We start from the raw sequence: 27,748 nt of genomic DNA on the forward strand, positions 1-27,748 counted from the left end.
AAAGAAGCAACCCCAAAATAAAGTTAACATGCAAAAGGCTGCAATTACTAAGAGAGTAGGTCAGGGAGAACAATGCAGTATCCCTGAGGGGCTACATAGCATGGAGATTGCACTAATTCAGTCATTCATGGGGCTTGAACCCATGACTTTCAGCAGCAAATGCAGCTGCCCCTACTTCTTGAACTGAAGCAGTAACTTGCTGAACAGCAAGCAAGTAGCCCCCTGAAGCCAGCTATTTGAGAGGGCTGTCACCAGTAGAAGTCTTTCCATAACGGTGTGTTTCCATCAGGGGGCTGAGCTCCTGCAGCCGGAACTGACCTTTGAGAATCTGGCTCATCCCTAGGTAGGGTCAGAGGAAACAAGCCGGTGCATGCGCAGATAGGTGCTTCCTCACCTTAGGGCCCAAGACTCCGATTCACCAGGAAGTCCAATCCTGAACCCCCTCGCAGGCCCCTTGGAAAAAGGAGGACAGTCATTTCATTACACACGTGGTGGATTCAAAATGTGCTGATGATAGGGAAACAATATCCATTAGCCAGGCGGATCTTTCATCAGAGCAAAGTGCTTGTTGCACAAGAAGATTTAAGCCCTTTGCCTAAGAATGAATGTATTAGGGTCACTTCGGGCGCTTGCCGGTAGGTGTGCCTTCTATGTGGAATCAGACCAGGCAGGTAGATAGCACCTGCTCTGCTACTGGGGCAACAGGTTACCTCAGGGTGGAACTTAGGCTGCTGTGATGCTAAATGTATCCTGTACCTGCCCAGGGTAGAATGGGAATACGGGGCAATCTGCTGCTGAATGCAGCAGCCATATACTTGCCCTGCTCTGGTTTTAGGGGAATAATAATGGGCCGGCAGTGAGAGCGTTAACGTGACTGTATTTACATTGTTTCCTGGGACTCATCTCTGATCCTTAGATCCACTCCAGTATTAATGTGCAGGGCCAGACTAAGACACCGGGGGGTTAAATCTTTCCCACGGCCGGGGAGAGCCACAGCACTGGATTGATGCTAATGGGAGTCATAGAATCATAGAATATCAGGGTTGGAAGGGACCTCAGGAAGTCATCTAGTCCAACCCCTTGCTCAAAGCAGGACCAATCCCCAATTTTTGCCCCAGATCCCTAAATGGCCCCCTCAAAGATTGAACTCCCAACCCTGGGTTTAGCAGGGCAATGCTCAAACCACTGAGCTATCTCTCCCACCCCTGAGCAGATAAATTCCCCACTCACAAGCTGCTGAGAATTTTTTACTTAAAACTCTCTGCCCCACCCCGTCCCAGCCAAAGACACAAACCAAGCCCTGGCAGCACGGCACTTACAGGAGGTCCCGACAATCCAGGGCCCTGAAACAAAAAGAAAGTTACAATGGGCTGAAATTCTCTGACTCAGAGCCAATAGCTGAGAAAACACAACCACCACTTTGCCCACCCGGGGTTGGGGGAGACACAGTGACTCCATGGGGGGGTCAGATTCTGGTTCTCACTCTATAGAGAGCAAAGGACATGGGCACACCCTGCTCCCCATTACAGAGCAATTCCACTGGCTTCAACTTCATTGACCTGCCACTACGCAGGAAGTACAATTGCTAGCTTCAGTACTCAGCTGACCCCCTTCATAACATCTGAGCACCTTGCCCTCAATGTATTTACCCTCCCTACACCCCTGAGAAGTAGGGCAGGGCTATCGTCTCCACTTTACACATGGTAAAGTGAGGCACAGAAGGACTATGTGACTTGCCCAAGATCACACAGAGAGTCAGTGACAGAGCGGAGAATGGAAGCCAGGTCTCCTTCATCCTAGGCTAACACCCTAGCCACTGGGACATCCTTCCTCTCAGACCAAACACAGCCCAAGACTGTGTTAATTTTCTGGGGGGAACTCTCTACAGGGCGAGAGTGGGAACAATATACATTTCTTCTGGCTTGCCTGCTCCTTGACCTTCCCTACAGCCCCCTATTCCTTGCTGGAGGGGGAGATCTGTATGCTGAGGGTCCCTCCATGCATGGATCTCAGAGGTACCGGGGGCTTCCAATGTTCTTGCCAAACTGGGGGCACTGCAGGGGACAGCTGTGGTGGACCCCCCCCCCCCCGGGGATGTCTGTCGAAAGATGCCGGAGGTTTGGACAGCTCATAAGGCACCAGCTCATGGAGCAGGGCGGTAGTGGCAGTGGGATCTCCCTCAACGAAGGCCACGTTAGTGATGGGGGAAGAGTGTTTAGTCGACAAAACCACAGAGGTCTGGACAGCTTGTGTGGCCTCTACGACCTCCACAGAGCAACAGGGGCCAGCTAGCCACCTCTGCTGCAAGAACCAGCTGGGGGTCTCAGCCTGGTTTCCGGGAGACAAGGGCTCACAGCACAAAACCAACCCTCTGACGGGCACTAGCACTGGCGAGCCCTCTGGCTGGCCCTCTCAGCAGGCAGGCCAGAGACTGGAAGGGCCATGGACACTGAAATCCCCTCTCATTCTAAGCTCAGGGGTGAGGCACAGGGAGAGGGGAGCGTAGGGAAGCCTGTCGCAATCCTTTCTCTGGCGAGGTGGGCCCGTGTGAGCCTATCCATGGGGGAAACTGAGGCACCGAGGGGTTTGTTGGCTTGCCCACGCTTACGAAGTGAGCCTGGGATTAGAACCCAAGTGTTCCCCGGCTCCTACTCTCAGGCCACTAGGCGACGACAACAACAATAGACTTCTTTGACCAGCTGATGTGGCAGAAGCTGATACTCACGGGGAGTCCCGGTGGCCCTGGCAGTCCAGGCTGGCCCTAGCAGGGCAGAAGAAGAGAGTCAATGTTAGGTCAGGGTGGGAAATGGGACATGGGGGGCAGGGGAGATTCATTTTAAAATGTGCATCCAGGCTCACTCCATGGGCGGAAATCAGCAGCACTTCATTGGCTTCAGCAGGGCTGTGCAGACGGTTGGCTCTTTGGGGCAGGGACTGTCTTTTTGTTGTGTGTTTACAAAGGGCCTAGCCCATGGGTCCTGCTCAGTGGCTAGCACTAGGGTACCTAGCGGCTATTGTAATCATAATTAATAGTGCACAGGAGTGGAGGATTAGTCTCACTCTGGATCGGATTCAGCTCCCATTGGCACCAATGAGACTCTCCGCTCATTTCAGGAAGCGTGTCCACATCTCACTGGCCCAATCAAGCCCTTGTTCTTGGGAGCACCAAAGCTCACCCCCAGGGACATCTCCTACTCTGGGCACGTACAGGGCTGGGCAATGGAGCCCGATCCTGACTGGGCCTTCTCGGTGCAATGAGTAGGGTGGCTTCTTATCTCACCTTCATGTTGGTCTCAGCCCAGGATCCTAGCCTGAGGCAAAGCTGAAATCCGTGAGGCTGCACCATTTTACACCCGTTGAGGGCCTGGACACACCTGACTAGATTCCAAATATTCCCTGACCCCAGCACATGGCTAAACTGGGCATCCACCCAACAGGCCTCACCACCCCCACCAACTCCCCCTTCTGCGCCCATCTCCTCTGGGAGGGCGGGACAAGACAGCGCTGGAGTTGGAGCTCGAGAGCCCCAGTTACTTACTTTAGTCCCTGGTCTCCCGAGTGGCCCTGGTTCCCCCTTTGCGCCAGTCAGGCCCTGTGGGAGGAGAGATGGCAGACAGTCATTCTCATTATTAGACCCTCTTCCCTGTCACTTTCCATTCCGTAGGGCTCTCCATGCAACTGGATTTATGCTGGGGTAGTTTTAGCCACCTGGTTTGCTGGGTTATTAACGAGCTACTAAGGGCTCGTCCATCTGTTCTGAAGACAAGAGGCAGCAAACGTTGAAATGTTGCTTTTGCCCTAGATCTAAGTTGTGGTGCCACGAAACACAGGGAATAAACCACTGTCCTGCCTCTTAGCAATGCCACTGCTGCTACCCATCAAGCCTTCCTTCTTTTCAAGCCAAAATTAGACAAATTTAGACAAAATTAGACTAGCTACTCCCTCGTGCCCTGAGCACTGCAGTTATGTTGACCGGACCCCAGTGGTAGACACAGCTAGGCAGAGAGAAGGATTCTTCCATCAAGCCAGCTACTGCCTCTCGGAGAGGTAGATTAATTACAGCAACAACAAAAAAAACCCATCCATCAATGCAGGAAATGTCTACGCTACACCAGTACAGCAGCCCAGCTGCAGTGCCACGTACTGTTGACATGGCCACAGATTTCAGCTTTTTTGGCATTTGCCCATGACACAAGCTCAGTGGGACAGGTCTCAGAGAAGGGACTTTGCCCTCGGGAGTGCTGTATTCCCATCCCACGTGGGAGTTCCTCTATTGCATCCCGCACTGAGACCTTAGCGGATATTTGTCCACATCAAAGAAGGCATCAAACATGAGCAGGCTTGGCTTACAGGTGTCAGTCATGTGAGTAATCCCAGTGAAATCATTGCGCCAAATTCTAACCACCTTTACGTCAGTATAAATCAGTGGAGTTACTCTGGATTTATACCACTTTAGGAATGAGATTGGAGTCTTGCTTGCAGGAATTTATTCCCCTGTGTGAGGGCTGCAGGATCAGGAAGAGAAACACAACGCACAGCAAATGACTTGCCATCACATCATTCCTGTATTGAAAATGAGGCTGTTAGTCTCTTGCTGAGACAGAATTCCTTATAACTCGTGTGTGTGTTTTCAGACGAGTGGGGAGCTCCTATTTATTAAGAGAGATGGGATATAACAGTCAGTGAGACCAGAGAATTAAATTTCAATGAGCAACTAGGGCAGGTGAGAGGAAGTTACAAACTAGAGGTCCATCCTGCAACCCTTCTGGGAGCAAATCCTTCCTTGGGTGAGCAAGGATTATTTACGGGATTGAGGGTTTCAGGATCAGGTCCTCAGAGTAAAGAAACCAGCCCAGCTCCAAAGGTCCCCACTCCTCCGCAGTCAACAGGGAACGAAAATGGTATAAAATAAAAGTTAGAAAAATAATCAAATCAAGTGTCCGTTGTTATTGAGATAAACATTAACTTGGTGTTCAGATACTGCAATGAGATGGGACAGATAGATTAGTTATCCACCCAGAGTCACATGACAGATGTAATAATATGCATAGTCACATCTCAGTTACACCAATGTAAATCTGGAGTGACTCCAGATTTACACCAGCATGGGCCACTGAGATCTGAATCTGGCTCACTCTGAGGAGGTTTTCATACCCACCCCTGACTGTTTGAGCTACACTCTTTGCAAGGTCTAATTCCTAGCTCTTTGTAAAGCACCCTTACATAGTGAATATGAAAGACTCTCTATTCAGCCCAATTCTTTTCTATTTTATTCTAATAATTGAAATCTGCAGTGGGAGAATTAGTCTGGATGAATAAAACATTGTTGTAATAAGGTTTATTATTCTATTCATTTATTATTGAAGGCATGAATTGAAGTCAACAGGTTTAAGAAATTGCTTCCAATTGCAAAATATATGTATATATATATAGGACTGTATACTTTAACTGTGTTTGTTTCTGCCTGTCTGTAATTGTCTGTGTAGCTCTGCCTCTCAGTCACAAACACAACTGCCCTCTGGAGATACATACCCACGCTTCAAACTCAAAACACCCCTTGACACCCCATGCTCAGACAACAGGCCGTACATTCACCCACACCCCCCTGCTAGCTACTTATCCTGCCCCCCATCAACATACTCCCCTCAGTACCCCTCCAAGTTCAATCAAACACCTCAATGCACATATCTTAATACCAGCCATCTCCCCTCTGCCCCAAACACCCTCAGCCCTGCTCACAGCATAAAACATCAACATGCTCTCAGACACATAGATACACCCACCTCCCCAGCACATCCATCCCTGTATTTAGACGCACTCTACACACAGACACCATGCAAACAGGTGCACACCCTCCACATACACACTTTTCCTTCAGTCCTTAAAGCATTTTTAAAGCCACAAACCCTGCAGTTATTATGAACAGCCCCTGTGAGCCCCAAAACCCAGTGATAAAAATGTGGGTGCACCCCTGAGCCCTGTCTACACTACAATTCCTACTGATGCTATCACTCAGGAGCCGTCCTGCTGGAGAATTAGAGATCTCATTTTTGCCAGTGCAGACAAAGCCTATGGGATGGCTTCTGATCTCATTTACACCAGTGTAAATTGGGAGTGACTCCGGTGGATTTACACTGGAGTAAACGAGATCCAAATCAGGGCCTATCACAGCAGCTGTGGTTAGAGAAATATGCGTTGTAGGCTGGCTTGGTACCTGGTGCCTCTATGTTCTGGGGGTTTCTGACCCTGATCCAATGCTCACTGATGTCTGATTTCAGTGAGACCAGGCCCTGTACGGGGAACTCATGAGGCCATGTGCCCTTTTAGGGAGCAGGTGGATTGGGGCGGGTAGACTGGTAACCAGCAGCAGCCTGAGAAGCTTCCAGTCAGCCTGGATTTCTCATTGCAAATAGGGACACCGTGAGCTTCTGTGCAAAGGGATTTGGAGGCAACAGAATGGGGTCCAAAGGATTTTAGCAGCTTGCAGGGCTGAGCCCCCGCTGGACTGTGGGAAGCAACTCTGCGTAAGAAGACGCCTCTCGGGTCTCTAAAGGGCCTTTCTGGCTCACGACAGAGTTAATAACAAACAGTGCTGAGTGCAATAATAGGCTCAGATTCAGTAGAATAAGTCCCAGCCAAATTCCTCCTCATCCTGCTGCCAGAAATCAGAGATAGCCTAAGATCCCACTCAGATTAAAGACCTTCAGCTGGAGAATTCCCAGCCCTCTGATCTCCCTGTAATGATCTGGGGCCTCAGATGAGGTGGCTGCATCACTTCAGAACCACCGAGCAGGGCCCCACACAGGGTCTAGCACAAAGGGACGAGCTGGCCCCGTGAGCGGATGCACCAGCCATTCCTCTCCACTTTCACTGTGCTCTGATCCTGCTCCAATTCCCGAACGGGTTCAGGGGGGGTCAGCGGTTATCTCCCCAGGCTGTAAACACACTGCACTGCACAGCACAGCTTGCCACCTCTGGTCAGCTCTCAGAGCTACAACAGCAGCAGATGTTGCAAGGCAGGACCGAGGGGCATGGCAGAAATGAGAGGGCAGGCCAGGAATGGAACCGTGGAGGGGACTGCAGGACAGGATTGAGGTGTATTGGCAGAGCTGGGGAGGAGGGAGCCCAGGGCTGCAATAGCAGGGGGCCGTCACAACAGGACCCAGGTGCCTGGGCAGAGCTGAGGTGGGTGAGGAGGCAGGCGTGGACTAGCAACAGGTTCGTGCTGCTGCAGGTTGGGACGGAGCATTGGCAGAGCTGTGAGCGGGTGAATGACTGGAGCAGCAGGGAGGCTTCGGCTGGGTGCTGAAGCACACGAGCGGAGCATTGTGGACAAACATCTGCCTTTGCATAATCTGAGCAAGGCTGGAAACATAAAGCACCCTCTGGGCTACTTGTTTCTCGAGCCGGCCCTCCCACCTTTGGGACGAGGGCTGTTTCAGAGAGCCCTGACGCCGCCTATTTGATGGCCCCTGGGGCTCTCCGTCGGGCTCAGCCATTCTACGCACGTTCCCTTTTCTGTGGGTCTCCCCTCCACAGGTCATACAGGCGGGAGCCAAGACAAGTCTCTGCTCCCCAGACAAGTCCTCTGTCTACTCACTGGCCTATGGGAGGTGCTCCAGACACCAACAACTCCCCCTCCGACAATGTTCAACCCCCCCCACACACTTTTTATCCCCATCGCCCCTCCTCCTGCCCCGACACATGAAGGAAGGATCATTTCCTCCTCTGAGATCAGCTGTTTCTTCTACCTTAAAGACTACATTTCCCATCAGGACCCTCTTCCTTTTAGCCTTGCGGTTGGAATCCAGTTTGTGAATATTCATATATAAGCCAGGCGGATCTGTGACTCCAGCCCCTGCATCCCATGCACACAACGGGATCCCTGAGGATGGGATGGGATCTGGAAGCTCAGGACGAGGGCTAAGTTCACGAAGCACAGCCGTGAACAGGGGAGTCTGGAGCAACTAATCAAAGGTGCAGAATGGGAGGCAACTCTGTAATCTAGTAAGCAGCCGTAAGAAGAGAAAGGGATTGTACTCACATCAATGCCTGGCTTCCCGGGGGGCCCATCCGGACCTGGAACGCCTGGTTCCCCCTTGGAGCCCTTTAAAATAGACATTGGGAAAAATTAAAGTCAATGTCCTGAAAAGGCATGGAAATCAAAGCATGTCAGAGAGCTGGTGGCACACTCACCGGGGTCCCAGCAGCGCCTGGCGGGCCTTTGTCACCCTAGGGAAACAAGAGATCGTTATAAACAGCCAAGAATCTGCAGAGCCTTCCATTCCTGAGTGCCGGATGGATGGTCTGCGGAGCACATCCAGGTGCCTTCTCCGCCACAGCGGAGAATCGTCAACCCCCAAGACTGGAGGCAGATCTGCCCTGCTGGAAGATTTCTATCCAGGCAGGTGTCAGTCTCCAAACAGCTTCCTCTCCCCATCTGGGTTACCACACAGGGACTCAGGTCTGCTGCCGAGCTGCTTCTTCGGTGTAAAATTCAAACAGGATCCCATTTAAGAGTCATTCAAAAACTGACGGAGGAGGAGCAATGAACGCACGGGGAGGGGATGGAACTGAAGGGCAAAGTGAGCTGGAGAGGTTGGAGCAGCAGGCCAGGAGGGGAGAGTTGGTCCCAAATGCTGCAACTAGAGAGAGGAACTAAGCACATACAAGCTAGGGGGGTGTATCCCAGCTGCACCACCTGCCCATTGCAGTAAAGCAGGTTTGTCTCCAGGGTTTCTCCGCATGCTGCTCTAATATCCCTCTGCTCTGCAACCAAGGTCTCTGGGTGCCTCGGGGATTAGAACCAGGATTCATGCTCAAGAGTATCTTAACTTTAAGAGGGGAGCCATACTGTGGGCTAGTTTGGGAATTGCTGGCCTAAAGGGATTGCTCCACCCTGCCTTGAAGGGCAGCCACCTCTGGGATGGAATGTGGCAGCTGTGGAACAGAACACAATGCACCAGCTTAGGACCGGGTGAGAAGAAAGCTCTAGTCAGTTGAAACCAGGGGGAGGAATTCAGGGGGTGCAGAATGACCGAAGTTGGAATGTGGCCTGTCTGACGAGGTAACAAGGCGCCTCACAACCCAGGCTTCACTCGTATTTCTCACCCAAGGGCCGGTGTGTTAAACACGAGGACACTGGGGCAAACACAGATTTGATCTGGGCTGGCTAGTTCAAGGGGGCTGCCTGCATTGGAACGAAGCGAAGTTTAGTACTTCAGTCCTGCTTTAAGGGATGGCAGCAACAGGCACCAGGCCTCTGAATGTCTGAACCAGCCCCTCTCACCCACTCCTGCTGGGGCCCCAAAAAGAGAAACAGACTTTCAGTTCTGCAAAGAGCCCTCAGGAGGCCTCAGGTTCTCTAAACCTGCCAAGAAAGGTGCATCATTAGCCCTCCGATGAGCTAGCCCTAAGCAGCACTACATGGTTACCTAGCTGCCCGAGATGAGAAGAAGCCTTCATGGGCTTCACATGATCACACTGGTCTGGAGATGACGCTCACCACCCAAATCAGGCCGCATTCAGCCTGTCGAGACTAGAGCAGGCTTGGTCCAAATGCTCCACAGGATTTTGGAAGAGAGACAGCTCATCAAAAGCCATTACTCTCCTCCCCCACCCTGGCTTCCAGCTTCCAGGGGGTGGGTCCCAAGGAGAAGGCCACAGCTACATTCAGTGTATAAATAGCACCAAAATCCCACACTGCAGACGGTGCGTCTCTCTGGAGGGGCTGGGCCCAGAGAACAGGTCAGTTCTTGATGACTTACAGGCCTGGTCTATCTTCCAGGAACCCTCCCTGAGCCTCGGGTGGAAAGCCTCAGGCACCGCACGCCCTTCAGAAACCTCACCACTGCATCCCCAGTGAGAAGGCAATCACCCCATTGCTCCAAATGCCCCGATCCCTTCCCCTGCACTTTCAAACCCCAGATGAACCCTTTCTGTCTCCCGCAACAGCATTTGCAATCATGCTCCCTGCAGGAGCCACGTGTAGACCCTTTCCCTCCACCCCTTCTTCCTCCCTTAAGATACCCTCTGCACTTCTCATGTTTGGGCTCAATCCCACAAAACCCTCCCTCTGAAATTGACAGGAGCCGCCTGAGTGGGGGAGCCTCAGGATCGGGCCCTTTGCTTGGCACTTGATGCAGATGGCTTTACTCCAGGCTTGTTGCTTTTCGGTACATTTCAGAGACATTTTACTCATTTCTGACAGCGCCCTGAGCGATTTGGCCAGGGCTCCAGGGAGCAGGGGAAGAGGGGCTTTGCAAATACAGTTATTATTTTAATTATTAACCATTCTGAACCAGATTTGCAAAGGTATTTTGGCGCCTAAAGGTGCAGATAAGCATCTAATGGGATTGGGAAAATCCCTTAACTCCCATTGATTTCAAGATGCTTTTGAAAAAAATCTCACCGGGTGACTAGCTGCACTTTTAGGCATCTAAAGACCCTTGAATCTGGCCCTTGGAGACAAGTCTGTCCCTCCTGGCTATCAATTTGTATCCCAGAAAAAACAGCCTTTGCAGATCTACAGTCTAGTGACTTCAGAAGGGACAACTCTTGCCCAGACTACTCTGAAACGGACAAAGAAAGACGATGCTGAGCCCTTGTGTCTCTTTAGGACACAATGGTGGATGCCCTTATTTTTATCTGTATTGCAACAGAACTCAGAGGCCCCAATCAGGACCAGGGTCCTGTTGCACTGCTCGCTGCACAAACACACGGAAAGAGGCAGCTGCATGCTGGCGAATCTAGAAGAGCTGGCAATGAGAGGGTTAAAATATAACTGTTCCCGTTTCTCTTCCCTGACCTGCCCTGCATTGTTGGAATGAAGGGGTTTGGGTTCTCCGAGTTTAAGAGGGTCTGTGCCTTTTATTTCCACCACTAGGCAAAACAGCAGCTCCCTGCTAGTTGCAGAGACCCATAGATGTGAAAGCCACAAGAAAACTAACCTGGTTAGTTTCAGGACGAAGCTTGGTAATTTCATGAATAGAATTACATGGCCGGGGGGCCTGTGATGGCAGAGGGCTGGATGAGCCAGGGGGTCCCATCCACTCCTTTGTTCCCCATGATCCTGACCTCCTGCATACCACAAGCCAGAAAACATCACCCAGTGACTCCTGCAGCCAGCCCAGTGGCATGACAAAGGCTGACTCTGCGGAGGTGTGCATGTCAAGCCCAATTCTGCTGCTATGGGGAATTTTATCATGGACTTAACTGGAGCCAAGTGGGGCCCTAAATTAGGAGAGGAGGGATCTTTGCAGAAGGAGCCCCATCCTACCGCACACAGAGACCAGGGGTTCAGCACACAGACTATGCACACCTCCGCCCTCTGCTGGCCACAGCTGGGAAGTGCAACTATGTACCCTGACACAATGCCCCTCTTTGTCCCTGCCCCCCTCCTTCCCCCCATCCCTTGCTCTGGCTCCTGAGCTGTGTACTCACATCAGTGCCGTCGGATCCTGGCACTCCTGGCGGACCCGGGGGCCCCCGGGGGCCAGGCTCTCCTGGAGGACCTTGCTGCGGAAAAGGAAAGAGAAGCGCACGTTCCTGGTCAGGAGAATGCCTCAAGTGGAGAGCTCAGGGCCCTGCTAACCCGGAGAGACATCTGGACTTCAGATCACAGTTAGCAGGGTGGCGGGGCGCTCAGAGCGACAGGGAGGCCTGGTGTAAAGCTCCAACCGTCAGCCATGCGAACAATTCTGTGCCATGGGGACCCCTTCCCCGAGACACACAGCAGACAGCCCAGGGCCTGGAAAGCAACAGCTGCTTCTCCCCGTCCAGAGCTGCCCTTGCAAAACAGCCCATCCAGGAGCAATTTTGTTCTGACTGGCAAAGGAAGCAGGCACGAGGCTTCTCTCCCATAGCTGGGGTTTATATAGGGATGAATGGGCAGGCCAGGGATAGTGTCTAAGCAAGCTGGTCCCTGATTCTGCTCCTTGTTCTCGAACAGCCCAGCCAGGGTTTGCGTTTTCTCCTCTATAGAGTGAAACCCAGAACCTGACTCTGAGCAGACACACGGGGGTAAATCAGGAGTAACTCCATGGAAACCAGTGGAATTACAGCGGTGTGTGTGTCTGAGATCAGAATCATGCTTCCACCCACCCATCCCACTTCCAAAAGGCAACTTCGATCTTAAGGATGTGCTTTAAAGTAGCCTCTGTTTTTGCAGCTCACCTTAGTTGATCCAGAGTTAAAGATTCAGGCTGAACTATCCAAAGTTGCTATGGGGATTTAGATGCCCCAGTCCCAATAATTTTAAAGGGAATGGAGTGTCCAAATCCCTTGGGCAATTTTGCAAATCTCACAGTCTTAAACTCTGCTAGGGGACTTAATTGTGCCAGCCCCTTGGTGAAACACTTAAGGCACGTTCCAAAGTATCTTTGCAATCTCACAACATGCTATTTAGCCCGTGTCAAGAATAGGGATCTTTACAGAAGCAGCCTCATCTGCAGCCTTGAGGCTTTTGTGGTAGGAATTCCACAAATAAATCCCTGCTCCTCTCTTGGGGCATGCTAAGGAAAGAGAGATGAAAAGCAGAGATGGAATTCAGGGATTCATGGAAATAAAAATCAGACGGGCTGGTTGCATCTGACATGGCCAGCAACAGCTTGGGGCTTTGTTCTTCACTCGTCAGTGCTTATTTATTCTAAAGGGAAGAGGCCAGTTGGTTCTGTACGTTTGTTAGAAAGAAAAAGAAAAAAGCTCAGCATTGCTCCTTATACATAAATAGCAGCCAGCCAGCAGGAGAGAGCAAAGTTTCCTGGAAGCACCCAATGAATAGGCACCTTTGTCCTTGCCAAATGCTTCTTTGTTTTGAGGGCTCCCAAGCCCTAGGCGCTGTTGTGGACTCAAGTCCGCCCCTTGTAGTGGATTCAGCTTGGTCCCAGGCTACTACAAACCACTGTGCATCCACCGCAAGCCTCTTCTGTGCAAGCAACTGTGTGCTCCAGCTCTCTGTCAAGGGAGAGCTTCATTCAGAGCGGCCCTGTTCATCTCTGTCCCGTCTTCTCTCCCACTCACGGCTTGGAACCTTTCTTTGGAAAATGACACTTCCACTTAAAAAAATACTAATTTTCATTTTTTTTTGTTGTCCAAAAAAAAAAAAAGCTAGTCTTGGGGGTAAGAGCTCAGCAGGGGTGTCCCTTTGTAGCACTCAAATTGGGGGCAGAGGGAGTATTTCCTTCCATTACTAACCCATCCCCTAGCAGGGCTAGCTTATCTCTGGTGCCTAAAGACACTACCAAGGAGCACCTTCCTTCTCTTTAGAATGCCCCAGGTTGTATGATGCTTCCAAAAATCGTTAAGGGGGATGAGGGTGGGGGAGAGAATATCCCCAACCTGGCTTCATCCCTGCTAGGGCTTTATCCCCATTATCCCTCTTCACAATTATCCAGGGACCTACAAAGGCCTGCTGCTTCTCTGCAAATCCTTCTATTCAAACCCTTCCCTAGCAGTTGCTAATGAACGCAGCCCTCCTCCCCGAGTCCGGCTGACACCAAGCAGTTCTGCAGCGGCTCAATTGCAGCAGGAGTCCACCTAACCAGAAACATGCAGGCATGGCCCCGAGGGGACAGGAGGCAAAAGACACAGATGGTGAATGAAAGAGAACCTTGTGAGTCTGAAAATCTCCAAAAGAACCGTGCCATTCAGGTGCCAACACAGGCGCTCCCTTTCTCCAGGGCCCCCTCAGCCTCCCAACAGAGATGAAAATGGTTTCAAGTATTTAGAGGTTATTTCGGGGTATGGGGGCTCTGGATTCCCCCTGGGAGTCCCCTGGATTTTCCCTGGGCGTCCCCTGGATTTTCCCTGGGCTAAGCACTGCCGGAATGGGAAACTCGCTAAAAGCTCATAGAAAAATAAGAGAAGGCAAAGAATCAGAAAGCAGCTCAGCATTGCAAGCAATTTGACAAAGAGCTCAATGTTTTACAATGGGGTGCAGACAGTGGACAGTTCTCCAGCCCCCCAGCCCAACCCTGATACATTCAAAGCATAAGGATATAAAGGAGAACACTTACAAGCTGAGCCAGGCATAGGCAGATGGTTTGGAGGAGAAGGCAGAGTTTTAGGCTACCAAAGCAGTTAGCCATGGTAAGGGCTTCTGGCTAGCTCAGAAGCAGGGCAGTTTCCCCTTCTGCTAGCTGAAAGTCCAGGTAAAGCCAGCCAGCCCTCAAATGCAGAAGCTTGCAAATCCAACAGCTGGACAGACTTTTGCAATAGCCTGGAGGAGGAGAGAAGGTGGGGCAGACTCATTAATATGGAGCAGCTTCCTAGGTGAGGGCAGAGAGATTGGCTGGGAGTCCCCTTCACGCCCTCCTCTGTCACATGAGACCCCGGGAACTAGCTCTAGTTCATGGCTCAGGTGAAGGTGAATTTCTTCCAGGCAGGGCAGGCCAGGGGAAAGAGTCTAGCCGAGATCTTGTGCTTTCAAATTGAATGAGAGTCACTGGTATAAAAAGGCTGTAAAATAGCACAAGGGCTGTGAAAGAAGCCTACAGCTTAGACAGAAAATTCACAGCTAAGGCTGCTGGCTAAGGTGGTGTTTGTATAGCATCACACTGACAGATACCTGCTAAGCAGGTTGGGCCTTGTTTGGCCCTTGGATGGGAGATCTGTAAGAGGCATGTGAGTGCTCCAGGGAGCGGGAAGAGTGACTCCTGCCTTGGAGTAAGTGCTGGTCCCAATTCTGCGGAAGCAGTGGGGAGGACTAAATAGGGGGTGATCTCTTGTCGGTATCAATGCTGAGCTGAGGCGTGATCTCTCCTCATGATTGGGGGGTGTGTGACTCCAGAAAAGGGGTGCTCTCCCCTCTGAGTCAGTGCTGACCTCAATGTGGGGCTGCAGCACCTGCTATCTTTTGGCTGACATGTAAAACTGGTTCCTGATGAGTCTGTCCAATCCACAAAAATCCATATTATCTAGAAATGGGCCACAGTTCAGATTCCACCCCCTTTGAATTTCAGTGGTGATCAGGTCCAAATCCCCAGATTTTAATCTGCCCTGTTGGTTTCATTGTGGGTTGAACAGGGGAGCCCTTTTTTCCTGGTTCTGGTTCAGATGGGGCTGACACGTCCCAAGAACTGCAGTTCACGCACAAGATGTTGTTCCAAGACAGTGAAACGCCCACGAGGTCAGTGTATCTAGCAGGTTTCTGTCCCTCTGGGCATCTGCACAATGTCTAATCTGAACCCAATCGCTCACTCCTGATCTCACTTCTAATCTAACACTCGCCCTCCGAACCAGTTTCAGACCTGAAAGCTGCCTGTTGGACCCATCTGCCACAGACACATTGAGCCACTGACTGTCCAGATGGAATCAGTAAGAAAACAGACTTCCTGGGGACTAAAATAGCAGAGGCCTCTCCATTGGGAAGGCTGCCAGAAAGTCATTGAGAAATTCCTCATTGGATTCTGAGTGATGTAGGGAAAGGAAGGAGAGAAGCTATGCTAGGAATTCACCCAGACCTCATGCTCCGAGTAGAAAGGAAGAGATGGGCCAATTTCTGTAGAAAGAATGTGCTCATCACAGATCTCACAGGGTGCCTGTGTAACCCACTGATGAGTTGTGTTACAAGTCCTGGTCGGTGCTGATCCGTAAAGCATATGAGTTGTTACAGCCACGATCTGTGGTGCTTTGGCTCATGCTGGACTTGCCTATGCTCTTTTTCTCTTTAAGCTCTGAAGCTCCCTGCTTCAATCGCGCGCGCGCATGCGTGTACATGTGTGTGTGTGTGAGAGAGAGAGAGCGCGGCAGGCCTAGCCATTACACCAGCAGGGGGGTTTATCTAGCTGAGGTGCTCAGAGTAGCCCAGCACTTGGCTACACACTCTTGCTGCGCATGGAGACATGGAATTGGGTCTGGCCAAAGATCCACCACAACCAGCAGCCTGCCCCAAATTCCCAGGTCCTAAGTGCAGTGGAAGTCAGTGTTGTGAACTCTCATGATTTTATCCTAATGCTTGTGGTCGTCAGTGTTTTCCTTAAAGCCTCAGCTGCTGCAGTCCTGAGACCCTCAGATCTCTCCTTTTGTGCAAAAAAAAAAAAAAAAAAAAAAAAAAGGATTTCTACCCTGATGGTTCCAGAGAAAAGTTGGGAAACATGCACTCGAGTAACTTAAGACTCAAAAAACAGAACATAAAGAAACAGAACCCAACATTTATTATTTTAAAAAAAACAATCTCATGACTTTTAAGACCATCTCACGATTTTGGGGGGCCAGACTCAGGATTTTGAATGCTTGGGGCTGGCAGTAGTGAGAACTACTTCTGGCTTACCCAAGAGTAATTATACCTGCTAACATTAAAAACCGATCAACAGAATATCTTTTTACACAGCACATAATTAGTTCCAACGATTAGGCCACATGCCATCGTTACAGGTGAACTGTGTTTTAGACTTCTTTGCAATTCCTCTTAAGTGCACTGTTTGGATGGCTGGTGTGGCTTCCTTCCGCTTTCTCTGGTGGAACACCGCAATTCAACCCCTCTTGGACTGGATCTCTGGGTTCCAACCCATTTCCCAAATATGAGAACACGATAGGCCCAGCTGTATTTGGCAACTGCAAGAAAACTTCTCTCCGGGAGCCTGGGACTCGCTGTTGGTTAAAGTGACCCAACCACAACTTCTTCCAAACAAACATATTGTTTATTCACCAAAAGGTACATAGCAAGCAGAGGAAAGGGTTAAAACAACAAAAGTCTGGATGCATCTGGTCTCACCTAACTTTATCCTTTCTTTAAGTTTTGGTAAGTTTCACTTAACCCAGCTACCTCCACCTCTGAGCTGGGAGAGGCAACCTGTGCTGTTGCATTCTCTGACCAGTGTCACTTCCAGCAGCTACTCCCTAACTTCCTCTGTAGGCGGAGGTTTTTAATGGTTTCGTGTCCTTTGATCCTAAATTCTGGTCTTGGGAAAATAAATCTGTACACCTGGCTGGAGCCAGGTAGGTAGACATTTCCTGATTAATAGCTCCCTCATTGTCGTCTTAAGGACACTTGGTAATCTCTCTGGAGGTATCTTTGTCATTGGTTCATTTCCCTCTTTTGATTGAACACCATGTAGTCAGATGGAATAATATCAAGCAGGTAAACTGAGGCACATATGCTACTAATACAAAAAGAGATCTCTCTCATTCTCCACTCTGCACCCCTTGCCAGAGTCAGCAACAGAACCAATCTAATTTCTCAGTCTCTTACTCTGACCACTAGATCACACTCCCCTTGATTACTCACCTGCCAAAATTCAGCCTGTTGCAGGTAAACAAAGGAGGAATATTTTATTTTAAAAGGGGTTTTGTGAGGATGTGAGTGTTTAGCTTTGCAGTCTGTGCACACACTCTGCTATTGATCCAGAATCTTAAGCCGTTTATGTGTGTTTTGGCACTTTGCTGTTCACCTTCAAAGGTTGCACTGGTCACTGTAATCAGAATATTTGTTGTTAGCAAGCCAGCTTTTGAAAAAGACTAGCACTGGGAAACAAAATATGCATGAACTGGTCAGTGCAGTGGGGAGATGGGGTATAATCTTCTCTATCTACCTTAAGTGTTACTATGGCCCCTTTCCCTTTAGGGTCTATACACAGAAACAAGGGGTGATTGCCCAACAAATTCAAAAGTTTAATTCAACATCACAGAACTGGCCTCTGTTGGAAGTCAGTGGTGCAGCTAATTACTAACCACAGTGGGTAGCTCATAGCAATAGAAGTCACTTAATTGGGAGCCCTCAGTGGATGGCTTATTGTCCTAATCAAAGGAAGATGCTGGGATGGGGGAAGGTTGCAAGTCTCAAATTTAAATTATGTTATGTATTAATTATTCAGAGACCTGAATATTCCTGGCTCTGCCTCTGACTTTGGGCAAGTCATGTCACCTCTCGGTGCCTATATTTCCCCTCCCGCCCTTTCCCTGCCTTATTTATTTATATTGAACGCTCTCTGGGGCAGGAACAGTCTCTTGCTAAGTGTTTATACAGCACCTAGCACAATGGGGCCCTGACCTTATTCGGAGCCTCTAGGCCCTTTTGGAATACAAACAACAGTTATTATTTTGTATTACGGTAACGCCACCAATCAAGTTGGGGGCCCATTGCGCTAGGCGCTGTACAGATGCTGAGTAAAAAGACAGTCCCTGCCCCCAAAAGCTAGATGTAGCTTATGGCAAAGATGCACCAGGTGGGGAGACAAGGAAAGTGGGGGAAGGGAGGAGACCTGGTGACAGCAAAGTTATTGTGCAACCTTGCACAGCGCAAGCGTGCAGCACCTCCTAAAATTCCAGCCCTCGGTGAAAAAAGTTCCACCCTACATTACATTACAAGGGATGGGAATGCACTTTGTTGCACTTGACCTCCTTTTGATGTTGCAGAGACGGACTTAGCAGTACTATATCTTCTATTGCTAGTCCCCTTTCCCACAGTTTTCAACCACATTTTGGCATTCTCCGTGGTCCTTTCCATGCTGCGTGACAGAGGAGAGCATACGGCCCTTGGGAGATTAAGGACCAGATGCTCAGGTGGTGGAAATCAAAACCAATGGAGGGATGTGGCTTGACACCAACTCTGAATCTGGCCCTTGGTAGCAGCATGCCAAGACAAGGACAGAACCATGCAGAGGGGAAAGGGAACGGTAGAGGGCAGCAGAAAGCAAAGCAACTGTTTCTGTACATGAATTGGGAGGGTCACCCCGCTCTGCAGTTTCCCTGTCTGAGAAAAACTACCTGCTAGGCTCCAGGAGATCACTTGTGCTGTTAAATCTCTTGTCATATGGTCCCAACTGAAAAACTTGCACTGTGGGCAGCTAAAGAGTCTCCCCCCTAGAATTTCCCATTACAAAGCCACTGGTCCCATCCAACCGGCACTGTTTATTGGCATGCCAGATTTGGGCCGTTTAAACAAGCACTGCATTGTTTTAGAGACCCCGCTGATATCTCTGGCAATCAAAGGTGTGCAGCTAAAGGTTCAGCGCATGCTGAAATCAACTGACAAGATTATCCTGGAGACTGAGCTGCGTTTCCAATGAATTATTTACTTTGAGCAGCATGGAAAGTGGGGATCATCTTTTAACTGCTGTTTCCCAGAGAACATCTGAGATCAGCTGAAAAAGGATGGACAGATGTGGGGTACAGGAACTGGGTGAAACTCAGGAGATCAATGTATGGCTCCGCCGCAGACTCCTGGGTGACCTTGGGCGAGTCACTTAGTGTCTCTGGGCCTCAGTTCTTCATTTGTAAAGAGGGAATAGTAATAATTCCCTACCTCATGATAGTGCAGTGAGGATAAATGTTTGAAGGTTGCTTGCTTATTATGGAAGTGGGGGCCATATAAGTACCTAGTCAAACAGCTAGAATAAGAGTTTGAGATCCATGTTATTAAACAGAGCAGTGGGCTCATCTGTTCTGGTATCCTGAGAGTAAGCAATACCAAATGCTTGCACGTAACTGCAATGCTGCAGTGGATATTTTCTTCCTAACCTCGGCTAATACCTTGAAGCAAGAAGATGCTTTTCCTACTAACTTATTCATAGATGTCTAGTCTTTTAGTTTCTGAAACAAGGCGCTTCTGTCCAACCACACTGTCTCCACTCAGTACACCAGATATTCCCATGACGAGTTCCTTTTGCAGTCATCAGAGGCGCCGATCCCCATCTGGTATTGGGAAGAAATTTCCCTTCATGGTGATGACTGTTGCACAATTCTCTGTATGCATTTTGCAGGGAGAAGTCACCTATTTTGGAGGCATTATTTATTGTTGGCCAATATTGGAGAGAAAATACTGAGCTGTCTACTTGTCAACAGCAATATTCCTGTAGCACTCTAGAAGGTGCTGTTCTTACCATGGGCTTTATAGTTGGTGCAGCATTGGTTACACAGCAGAGAGCAGGGCACCTGAGTGCAGTTAGAAACCTTTGAGGATGGGCCATAGAACATAGGAACACAGGAGTGGAAGGGACCTCCTGGGTCATCAAGTCCAGTTGTCTGCTGTTGCTGGTAACCTCGTCAATTATTAAACCTCCCTTCTTCATTGCATTCAATAGCATCTAAGACAGTGGCTCTTTAAAGGTCAGTGTTGCACAGCCAACAGCATCCTTATCTGCAATCCAGAGATCCTGGGTCTTAATACACTCACGCAGCATACCAGGTTTCAGAGTAGCAGCCGTGTTAGTCTGTATTCGCAAAAAGAAAAGCTTATGCTCTAACAAATTTGTTAGTCTCTAAGGTGCCACAAGTACTCCTTTTCTTTTTGCAGCATACCAGCAATTCCTACTGGCTTCAGTGAGAGAGTTTCTCATTTGCAAAGTCAGCACACTCGACCCTCCTGTATTCAAATCTCACACTAGGTCATAGACTCATAGAAGCAATAAGTAGGTCAAAACTTGGGGTCTGTCAACCTCTCCCTTGTCTCGCTAGGCCATATTCCACCAGAAGGAAGCCAATGCAAGAGGGAAGTCCTGAGGATAATTAGACCTCACAAATCCAAACTAGTTAAAACCAGCTGTGACTCTCTAAGGCAAAACAAGAAAACCAAAAGAGCCACAGACTAAATCTTCAGTGTCACTAAGTACAGGACTGTCCATTCACTTCATAGTGAGTTAATTTCATCGAATAAAGACACACCTGTGACAGAATGGAGCCTATTTTCTCTGCTGTGTGTCTCTGTGTTCATTCAGCACCACAGTCCCCACTTAAGGCCAGATTCTCCTCTCACCTGCACCAGTGAGACTCTATTGGCTGTGGTGGAGTTACTCCTGGTTGACACCAGTGTAAGTGAGAGGAAAATCAGGCCCTTTGTTGCTTAAGAGAGCTAAGAAAAGGAGAGGGGGGAATAAATGAAACTGAGTCCTCACCGTGTCCTCTAGCATAAAAAACTGCCTGCTTTAAGGGGACTAGTATCCTGTCTTCTAAAAGGAAGGAGTGTTGGCTATTGATTAGAGCACTCAACTCTGAGAAGCAGGACTCCTGGATCAGATTCCCAGCTCTACCTATGACTCACTGTGTGAGACTCAGCAAGTCATTATCCCTCAGTTTATCCAGCTATGAAATGGGGATAACAATTCCTCAAATGAGTGCAATGGGCTTTTGCAAAATGCCACGAATTCCCTGGATGAAAGGAACTGTCCATAATTAACTGCCCTTTCCGTTTTTGATCCTTGCCCATTTTATAGCCAGCCTCCCTAGAGTCTAGGTCCCCCTGGTATCTAAGTCTTGCTTTTTACTTTAACATCCAGACCCCCTTTAAATTCACCGCCTAGAATGCACCATCTCAAGTATCACATGCAGAGTGTGTTTTGGGAATTCATTGGTGATTCATCCTGGTGATTCCTTCCCAGCTCCCTCCTCTGTGAGGTTTTGTGTATTTGAGTAATATCAACAACAAAGCACTTCAACAAGCCTGGACCAAATTAACACTCATTAATACTCTGAATCACATCCACTAGTCTCCCAGAAATCATTGGGCCTAATTCTCCTCTTACTGAAAGTGGTGTAAATTAAGAGTAACTCCATGACAGTCAGTAGAGTTACACAGATATAAGACAGGTCTGAAGTCATTGGAGCTATGCTGATTTACACCATCTGAAAATCTGGGCCATAGTTCTTAGTGGCTCTCCTGTATTATTCAACGGCGTTGTTTGTACTGTGGTTCAAGTGTCAGAAAGCCTTTGATCTTTGCAGGGTTACACCTAGATACCGGGCATGACTGGTTATGATAGTTCTGAGTAACTCTTAAAGGTAATTAGCCTTTGAGGGGAAGATTTTCAAAGGCAAAAAGGGCAGTCACAAACCCAGCTCGCACTAAAAGTCATTCCCACAGTGCCTTTGAAAATCTATCTGCTGACCCCATGACTAACTGGAGAAACTATGGGCTCTTGCATGACTCTATGTGAAGTGGTTTGCCCAACTAGCTAACTTAAATGAAACTGGGGAGCAAGTTTAAAATTTCACTTTTCATTCTTGCTGTTTACTCTTTGCATTTCAGCAATGGAAAGGACAAGTTAATTTCACTGTATTAGTTTCCAGTCAGTTTCACTTGTGCACTAGTATAGCTATAATGTTTTGGTTGCATTGAAGTGTTTTCATTCATACAAACAAAAAAGTGGGTGTTCTTTGCATTTACAAGACTTTAGTATTAAGGACACCTTGTTTTCACAGCACTGAAAACTGAGGCCTAAAGCTCATCATCCAGTTGTGATTTTTATTTATTTTGTGCCAGTGCAAACAGAATTCCATAGATATTGCTATGTACATGTAAGTGTTTGGGATTGGAGTGTCACTTTAGGAAGCGTCATGTAATTTGAAATGTCTCATAGACTGTTGCATGCGGCTTACATTTTCTCCCCAAAACCACTGTTCAGTTGATCACAACTTTTTACATAGTGTGGTTGCTTAATTACTCCACTTAGCACCTCCAGATGAGGCCTCAGGGATTTGGGAAGCCTGTGTTTATAATACACATGTCCTTGTTAAAAAGCCTCAACTAAATCTTTTTCTCTCTAAAAAGAAAAGGAGTACTTGTGGCACCTTAGAGACTAACAAATTTATTTGAGCATAAGTTTTCGTGAGCTACAACTCACTTCATTGGATGTAGCTCACGAAAGCTTATGCTCAAATAAATTTGTTAGTCTCTAAGGTGCCACAAGTACTCCTTTTCTTTTTGTGAATACAGACTAACACGGCTGCTACTCTGAAACCTGTCATTTTTCTCTCTAGTTATTTTTACCTTGTATTTAAACTAGGACACTTCTTTCCCCATTTGATCTGATTCTTTTCTGAGATTTGTCAGCCACTTGAGTCAGTGGCAAAGCTGTGGAGAAGCTGAACCTGACATTCTGCTTGTTTTATCTCACTGCATTTCCAGCTTGAGTGGCATTTATCTTCCTTTCCTACAGGTACATGCATAAACCCCTCCCCCCAGTATTGTTAAAGGGACTTACATGTTGCTGAAAATTTGTGTATACAGTGGCCAACCTGTTGCCCCGATCTAGCCATAACGTCCCAGGTAGTTGTGAATGTATGGGGCAATTAGAGAGATACAGTTGTGTTAATAAACAGCCTGGCTTTCAGGAAATTAAAACCTTGGCCTTTCCCCTTACATCAATAGATACATTGTCCAAGAGGGAGCAGAGCCCTTGGGCACGGAAAGTCAGATGAGAGACACTGCCAAAGAGTTCAGGGCAAAGTCCTGGCTAGGTTGAAAGCGATCTGGGTTTGTGTGATAACTCCCCTGAGAGTCTGCATAAAGTCCTGTCCCTGTCCCTGCTCCTGCTCCCTTCCTTCCTTCCATCCACCCCCTCCCCTCCTCCTGTCCTCCCTCCCTCCCTCCCCTTTATAGCCTCCCGCTCCATCATCCCCCTCCTGCTACCTCCCTCCATCCCCCCTCCTCACCCCCTCCGTCCCCTCCACTCTACTCCCCTTCCCCCCACCCACTCTCCATTTCCCATACCTCCTCCCCATCCTCTTCCCCCCACCCCCTCTCCATCCCCCATACCTCCTCCCCATCCTCTTCCCCGCCACCCCCCCATCCCCTCCACTCTCCTCCCCTTCCCCCCACCCCCTCCCCATCCCCCATACCTCCTCCCCCAACCCCTCCCCATCCCCCATACCTCCTCTCCATCCTCCTCTCCCCATCCCCTCCATCCCCTCCCCTTCCCCCACCCCCTCTCCATCCCCCATACCTCCTCCCCTCCTCTTCCCCGCCACCCCCCCATCCCCTCCACTCTCCTCCCCTTCCCCCCACCCCCTCTCCATCCCCCATACCTCCTCCCTTCCTCTTCCCCGCCCCCTCCACTCTCCTCCCCTTCCCCCCACCCCCTCCCCATCCCCCATACCTCCTCTCCATCCTCCTCTCCCCATCCCCTCCATCCCCTCCACTCTCCTCCCCTTCCCCCCACCCCCTCTCCATCCCCCATACCTCCTCCCCCAACCCCTCTCCATCCCCCATACCTCCTCCCCATCCTCTTCCCCCCACCCCCTCTCCATCCCCCATACCTCCTCCCCATCCTCTTCCCCGCCACCCCCTCCGTCCCCTCCACTCTTCTCTCCTTCCCTCCATCCCCTCTTCATCCCCCCATACCTCCTCCCCATCCCCCATACCTCCTCTCCATCCTCCTCTCCCCATCCCCTCCATCCCCTCCCCTTCCCCCCACCCCCTCTCCATCCCCCATACCTCCTCCCCCTCCTCTTCCCCCCCACCCCCCATCCCTTCCACTCTCCTCCCCTTCCCCCCACCCCCTCTCCATCCCCCATACCTCCTCCCCTCCTCTTCCCCGCCACCCCCCATCCCCTCCACTCTCCTCCCCTTCCCCATCCCCCATACCTCCTCCCCCTCCTCTTCCCCCCCACCCCCCATCCCCTCCACTCTCCTCCCCTTCCCCCCACCCTCTCCATCCCCCATACCTCCTCCCCCAACCCCTCCCCATCCCCCATACCTCCTCCCCCTCCTCTTGCCCCCCACCCCCTCCGTCCCGCATCTTTCCATCCCTCCGGCCCCTTCCCCCGGCCTCAGTCACGTGACCTGCCCCCGTCCCCGGCTTCCGTCCCGTCCCCTGATTGGCTCGCGGTTGGTCCGCCGCGGCGTGACGCGCGGCGGCGGCGGCGGCTCAAGGGGGCGCGGCCTGGCACGTTGCCCCGCCCCCTTCGTCCCCTCCCCTCCCCTCCCCCGCCCCGCTCGCTGCGGCCGGAAAGAGGAAGCGGCTGAGCCTGAGGCGCCTCCCGGAGACCCGAGCGCCCGGGCCCCGCCGCCGCCTCTCCCCCCTCAGGAGGGCCTGGGGGCGGGATCCCGAGCGAGCGCTGAGGGGCGACCCACCCTTACAGGGGCCCCGGGGGCGGTTTATTTCTGGGGGGTGGGGAGCAGGGTCCGTCCCCCGCCCCCCCGCGATGACGGGCAAGTCGGTGCGGGACGTGGACCGGTACCAGGCCGTCCTGGCCAGCCTGCTGCTGGAGGAGGAGAACAAGTACTGTGCCGACTGCCAGGCCAAAGGTAAGCGGGGGCGGGGCGGGGCGGGGCGGGGCGGGGGGGGGCATGCTCAGGGCCCCCCCCCGCCGGTAGCTGGGCTGGGGGCGTGCGAGGGCATCTGGCTGGTACTGGTCCCCTGGGAAGGGGCTGAGGGGGTGTATGTGTGTGTGGGGGGGGCGCTTTAGGGCTTGTACCTGCAGAGGTTATTGGGGGGGGGGGTTGGTTTGCAATCCAGAAGAAAAGGGCTGTGTCTGTGGGTGTTGCCCAGGGCAGCATGGGTTGTGACTTTCTTAGCGGGTTCCCTGTTCTCTCTTTTTTTTTTGGGGGGGGGGTGTCTGTAATGGGGTGATGTCTTGTGCCGGGTCCCCCTCTTGTCGTCTCTGAGTCACACATGGTATCTGGGTGCAGGTGGCCTCTTGAATGGGGAAAGGGGAAGCAAGCAGGTTGTGAAAATGATCCCTGGCTCAGGAAGTGGGGGGACGGTTGAAAAGTCACTAGCTTATTGTTGGCCTCCGTAGAAAGAACATCTGTCTAGGGGTGGCTCGCTGCGGTGATTATGTAACCGTGTCAACCGGGCAACTTTACAACTTAGCATTCAGCAGCTGGTGTATTTATAAATGCTGTAGGTTGCTAGATGAAGAGGCATGAACTCATTTGCATGCTGACATACAAGCCATTGTCGAGGGAAGGTTGTTGAACAAGACATCATACATCAGCGCTTGATCAAGGAGGCCTTGGGGCGTGGAGGGAATTTACTTCTGGAATGTGTGGGATTGGTTTTGAGTAGGCCAAAAAAGTCTTGTCTTGTCGGAGTTTTCTGACAACCCAGCCCTCGTCAGGGGAAAATGAGGCTTCCATGGCGGTGCCACACGCTTTCCTTGACAGCGGAGGTGAGATTCATTTGTGGTGGATGTTGGACATCAACTGAATCTCATTATCACCTGACACGCTTTCTGATAACACAGGTGTTCAACATAAGGAGTCAATCCTAAAGTGCTAACTTTATTTGCACTCCATGATATTTTGGAACACGCATTGTCACTAAGCCAGGCTTCCATCTGTTACCTTACTCTTATTAATGAAAGCTCTTTAAAGAGTTTTTTGAGGGAAGCAGGTAGATGGTGCACTTTCAGTGGAGGTTTTCTACCCTCTGCTCTTGAGGATGAGGGTAGAAAGATGAAATGCTATTGAAAACTTCATAACATCTCAATATGTGACAGTTTGAGGTCTAAAATCTTGTAGTCTAGGGCTGTTGCTGTGTATTCGAAAATGTATTCAATCCTCTTGAGCAGATGCTAAATACCAGTTTAGTGCAAACAAAGGAGCAATACCTGCCCAGTTTGTAAAAAGAAAAGAAGTACTTGTGGCACCTTAGAGACTAACAAATTTATTAGAGCGTAAGCTTTCGTGAGCTACAGCTCACTTCATCGGATGCATCCGATGAAGTGAGCTGTAGCTCACGAAAGCTTATGCTCTAATAAATTTGTTAGTCTCTAAGGTGCCACAAGTACTTCTTTTCTTTTTGCAAATACAGACTAACACGGCTGCTACTCTGCCCAGTTTGTGTAAGTGTGTGGGTTGGAAACTTCTCCCCAATTTCTTCTTAGTTTCTCCTTCATACCGCAATGGATGCTTCCAGTTCAATTGGGAAGAGTGTTGGCACTAAAAGCTGCTTGGTTTTAGCAAAACTTCATGCTGTGGTTAGCTAATAAATCCTGAATTACAGTGGCCTACGCTAGTGTCACTACAGTCAAGAGTCAGATGCCATTTCTGTGATTGTTTCCTGAGAAACAGAATTTTGTAGCTCTGCTGTTCATGTTGTTTGGCAAACGAGTTGAATAGAAAATATAGCTAAAATCTGTCTGTAAGGACTCCTCAAACACCCTGAGTAAATGGTGGCTGAATTTCAAATACTGACAACTTGCAAACACTTAACCCTGTGTGTGAACTGGACTTTTGCTAGATAAAATTATCTTTAAGGGAAACTTTAAAAACTAGATTACATAACTTTGCAAAACATTCTCAGCCAAAGCATATCATCTATTGTCTTCCTTCAGACTCTAACTTTAAATTGGAGCTGTGGCATGGGCATGGGATAATGTCTGAAGAAGCACATAATAGTAGGATCCTGTGTGTACCTGAATGGAAATGGACCTTTTATGAAATAGCCCTAGAGCTGATTAAGTGTCATTGGAAGAATATCACATTGCAATGGCTCCAGATAGTATGTTCAATGTGGTGGGGTTTTTTTTAGTTTTCTTTTAAGTACTCTTGTAGGAGAGCAATAAACTGTTAAAGATCTGATTTCAAAAGTGCAAAGGCAAACCAATCAAATGCAAAAAGGCAACAGCTTCTCCCCTACTCATCCTCTTGCATATCCGTGTATTTTCACATGGCCTATTGTTCTGTGCCCTCTGTGCTATTTTTTGCTAGGACAGTAACTTAAGGACACATGCCTTGTGGTTCTTGGAATGTTTGTCTAATGAATTTCTGTAGAGGGTTGGAATCTGGATTCTGTTCCCAGTTATGCCAATAACTGATCTTGGGTTAATCGCTATACCTTTCTGCCTCTCTATCTCCATTCTACAGAGGGATGATATTTGTGTATATCTGATCAGTCTGAGGCCTAATTAACAATTGTAAAGAGCACTTTTGTGATCTGTGGAGAAAATGAGTAGAACAATAATTTTGCATTTCTACAAGTACTGCTTTATTTTCTTGTGGGAGGTATTTGGGTTGAAGTGATCCATATCTTTGGTTTTGAGTGTATTGGAGCTGTAGCAAACTGCACAAATGGATGAAGCTGCACAT

The 27,748-nt window shown here is 49.6% G+C and overlaps 2 protein-coding genes across 3 annotated transcripts in view; one reads left to right on the forward strand and one right to left on the reverse strand.

Moving 5' to 3' along the window:
• The window catches only part of COL9A2 (collagen type IX alpha 2 chain), a 46,373-nt gene extending 26,326 nt beyond the window's left edge, over positions 1-20,047 (reverse strand). The window contains 9 exon segments of the mRNA XM_043505925.1: positions 395-414; positions 417-453; positions 1,320-1,343; positions 2,726-2,761; positions 3,539-3,592; positions 8,045-8,107; positions 8,197-8,232; positions 11,443-11,517; positions 19,821-20,047. Of these exon segments, the coding sequence (XP_043361860.1) occupies positions 395-414; positions 417-453; positions 1,320-1,343; positions 2,726-2,761; positions 3,539-3,592; positions 8,045-8,107; positions 8,197-8,232; positions 11,443-11,517; positions 19,821-20,024 (549 nt within the window). The 5' untranslated portion in view covers positions 20,025-20,047.
• Positions 20,048-24,659: 4,612 nt separating this feature from the next.
• Positions 24,660-27,748, forward strand: part of SMAP2 (small ArfGAP2) — a 35,492-nt gene continuing 32,403 nt past the window's right edge. Inside the window, exon 1 of one of the 2 annotated variants that reach the window (XM_038377514.2) lies at positions 24,660-24,961. In XM_038377514.2, the coding sequence (XP_038233442.1) occupies positions 24,859-24,961 (103 nt within the window). In that variant the 5' untranslated portion in view covers positions 24,660-24,858. The remainder of the gene's footprint in view (positions 24,962-27,748) is intronic. The other variant, XM_038377515.2, reaches the window with a different exon arrangement.

This window comes from Dermochelys coriacea, chromosome 19, assembly GCF_009764565.3.
Source record: "Dermochelys coriacea isolate rDerCor1 chromosome 19, rDerCor1.pri.v4, whole genome shotgun sequence".
NCBI lineage: Eukaryota > Metazoa > Chordata > Testudines > Dermochelyidae > Dermochelys > Dermochelys coriacea.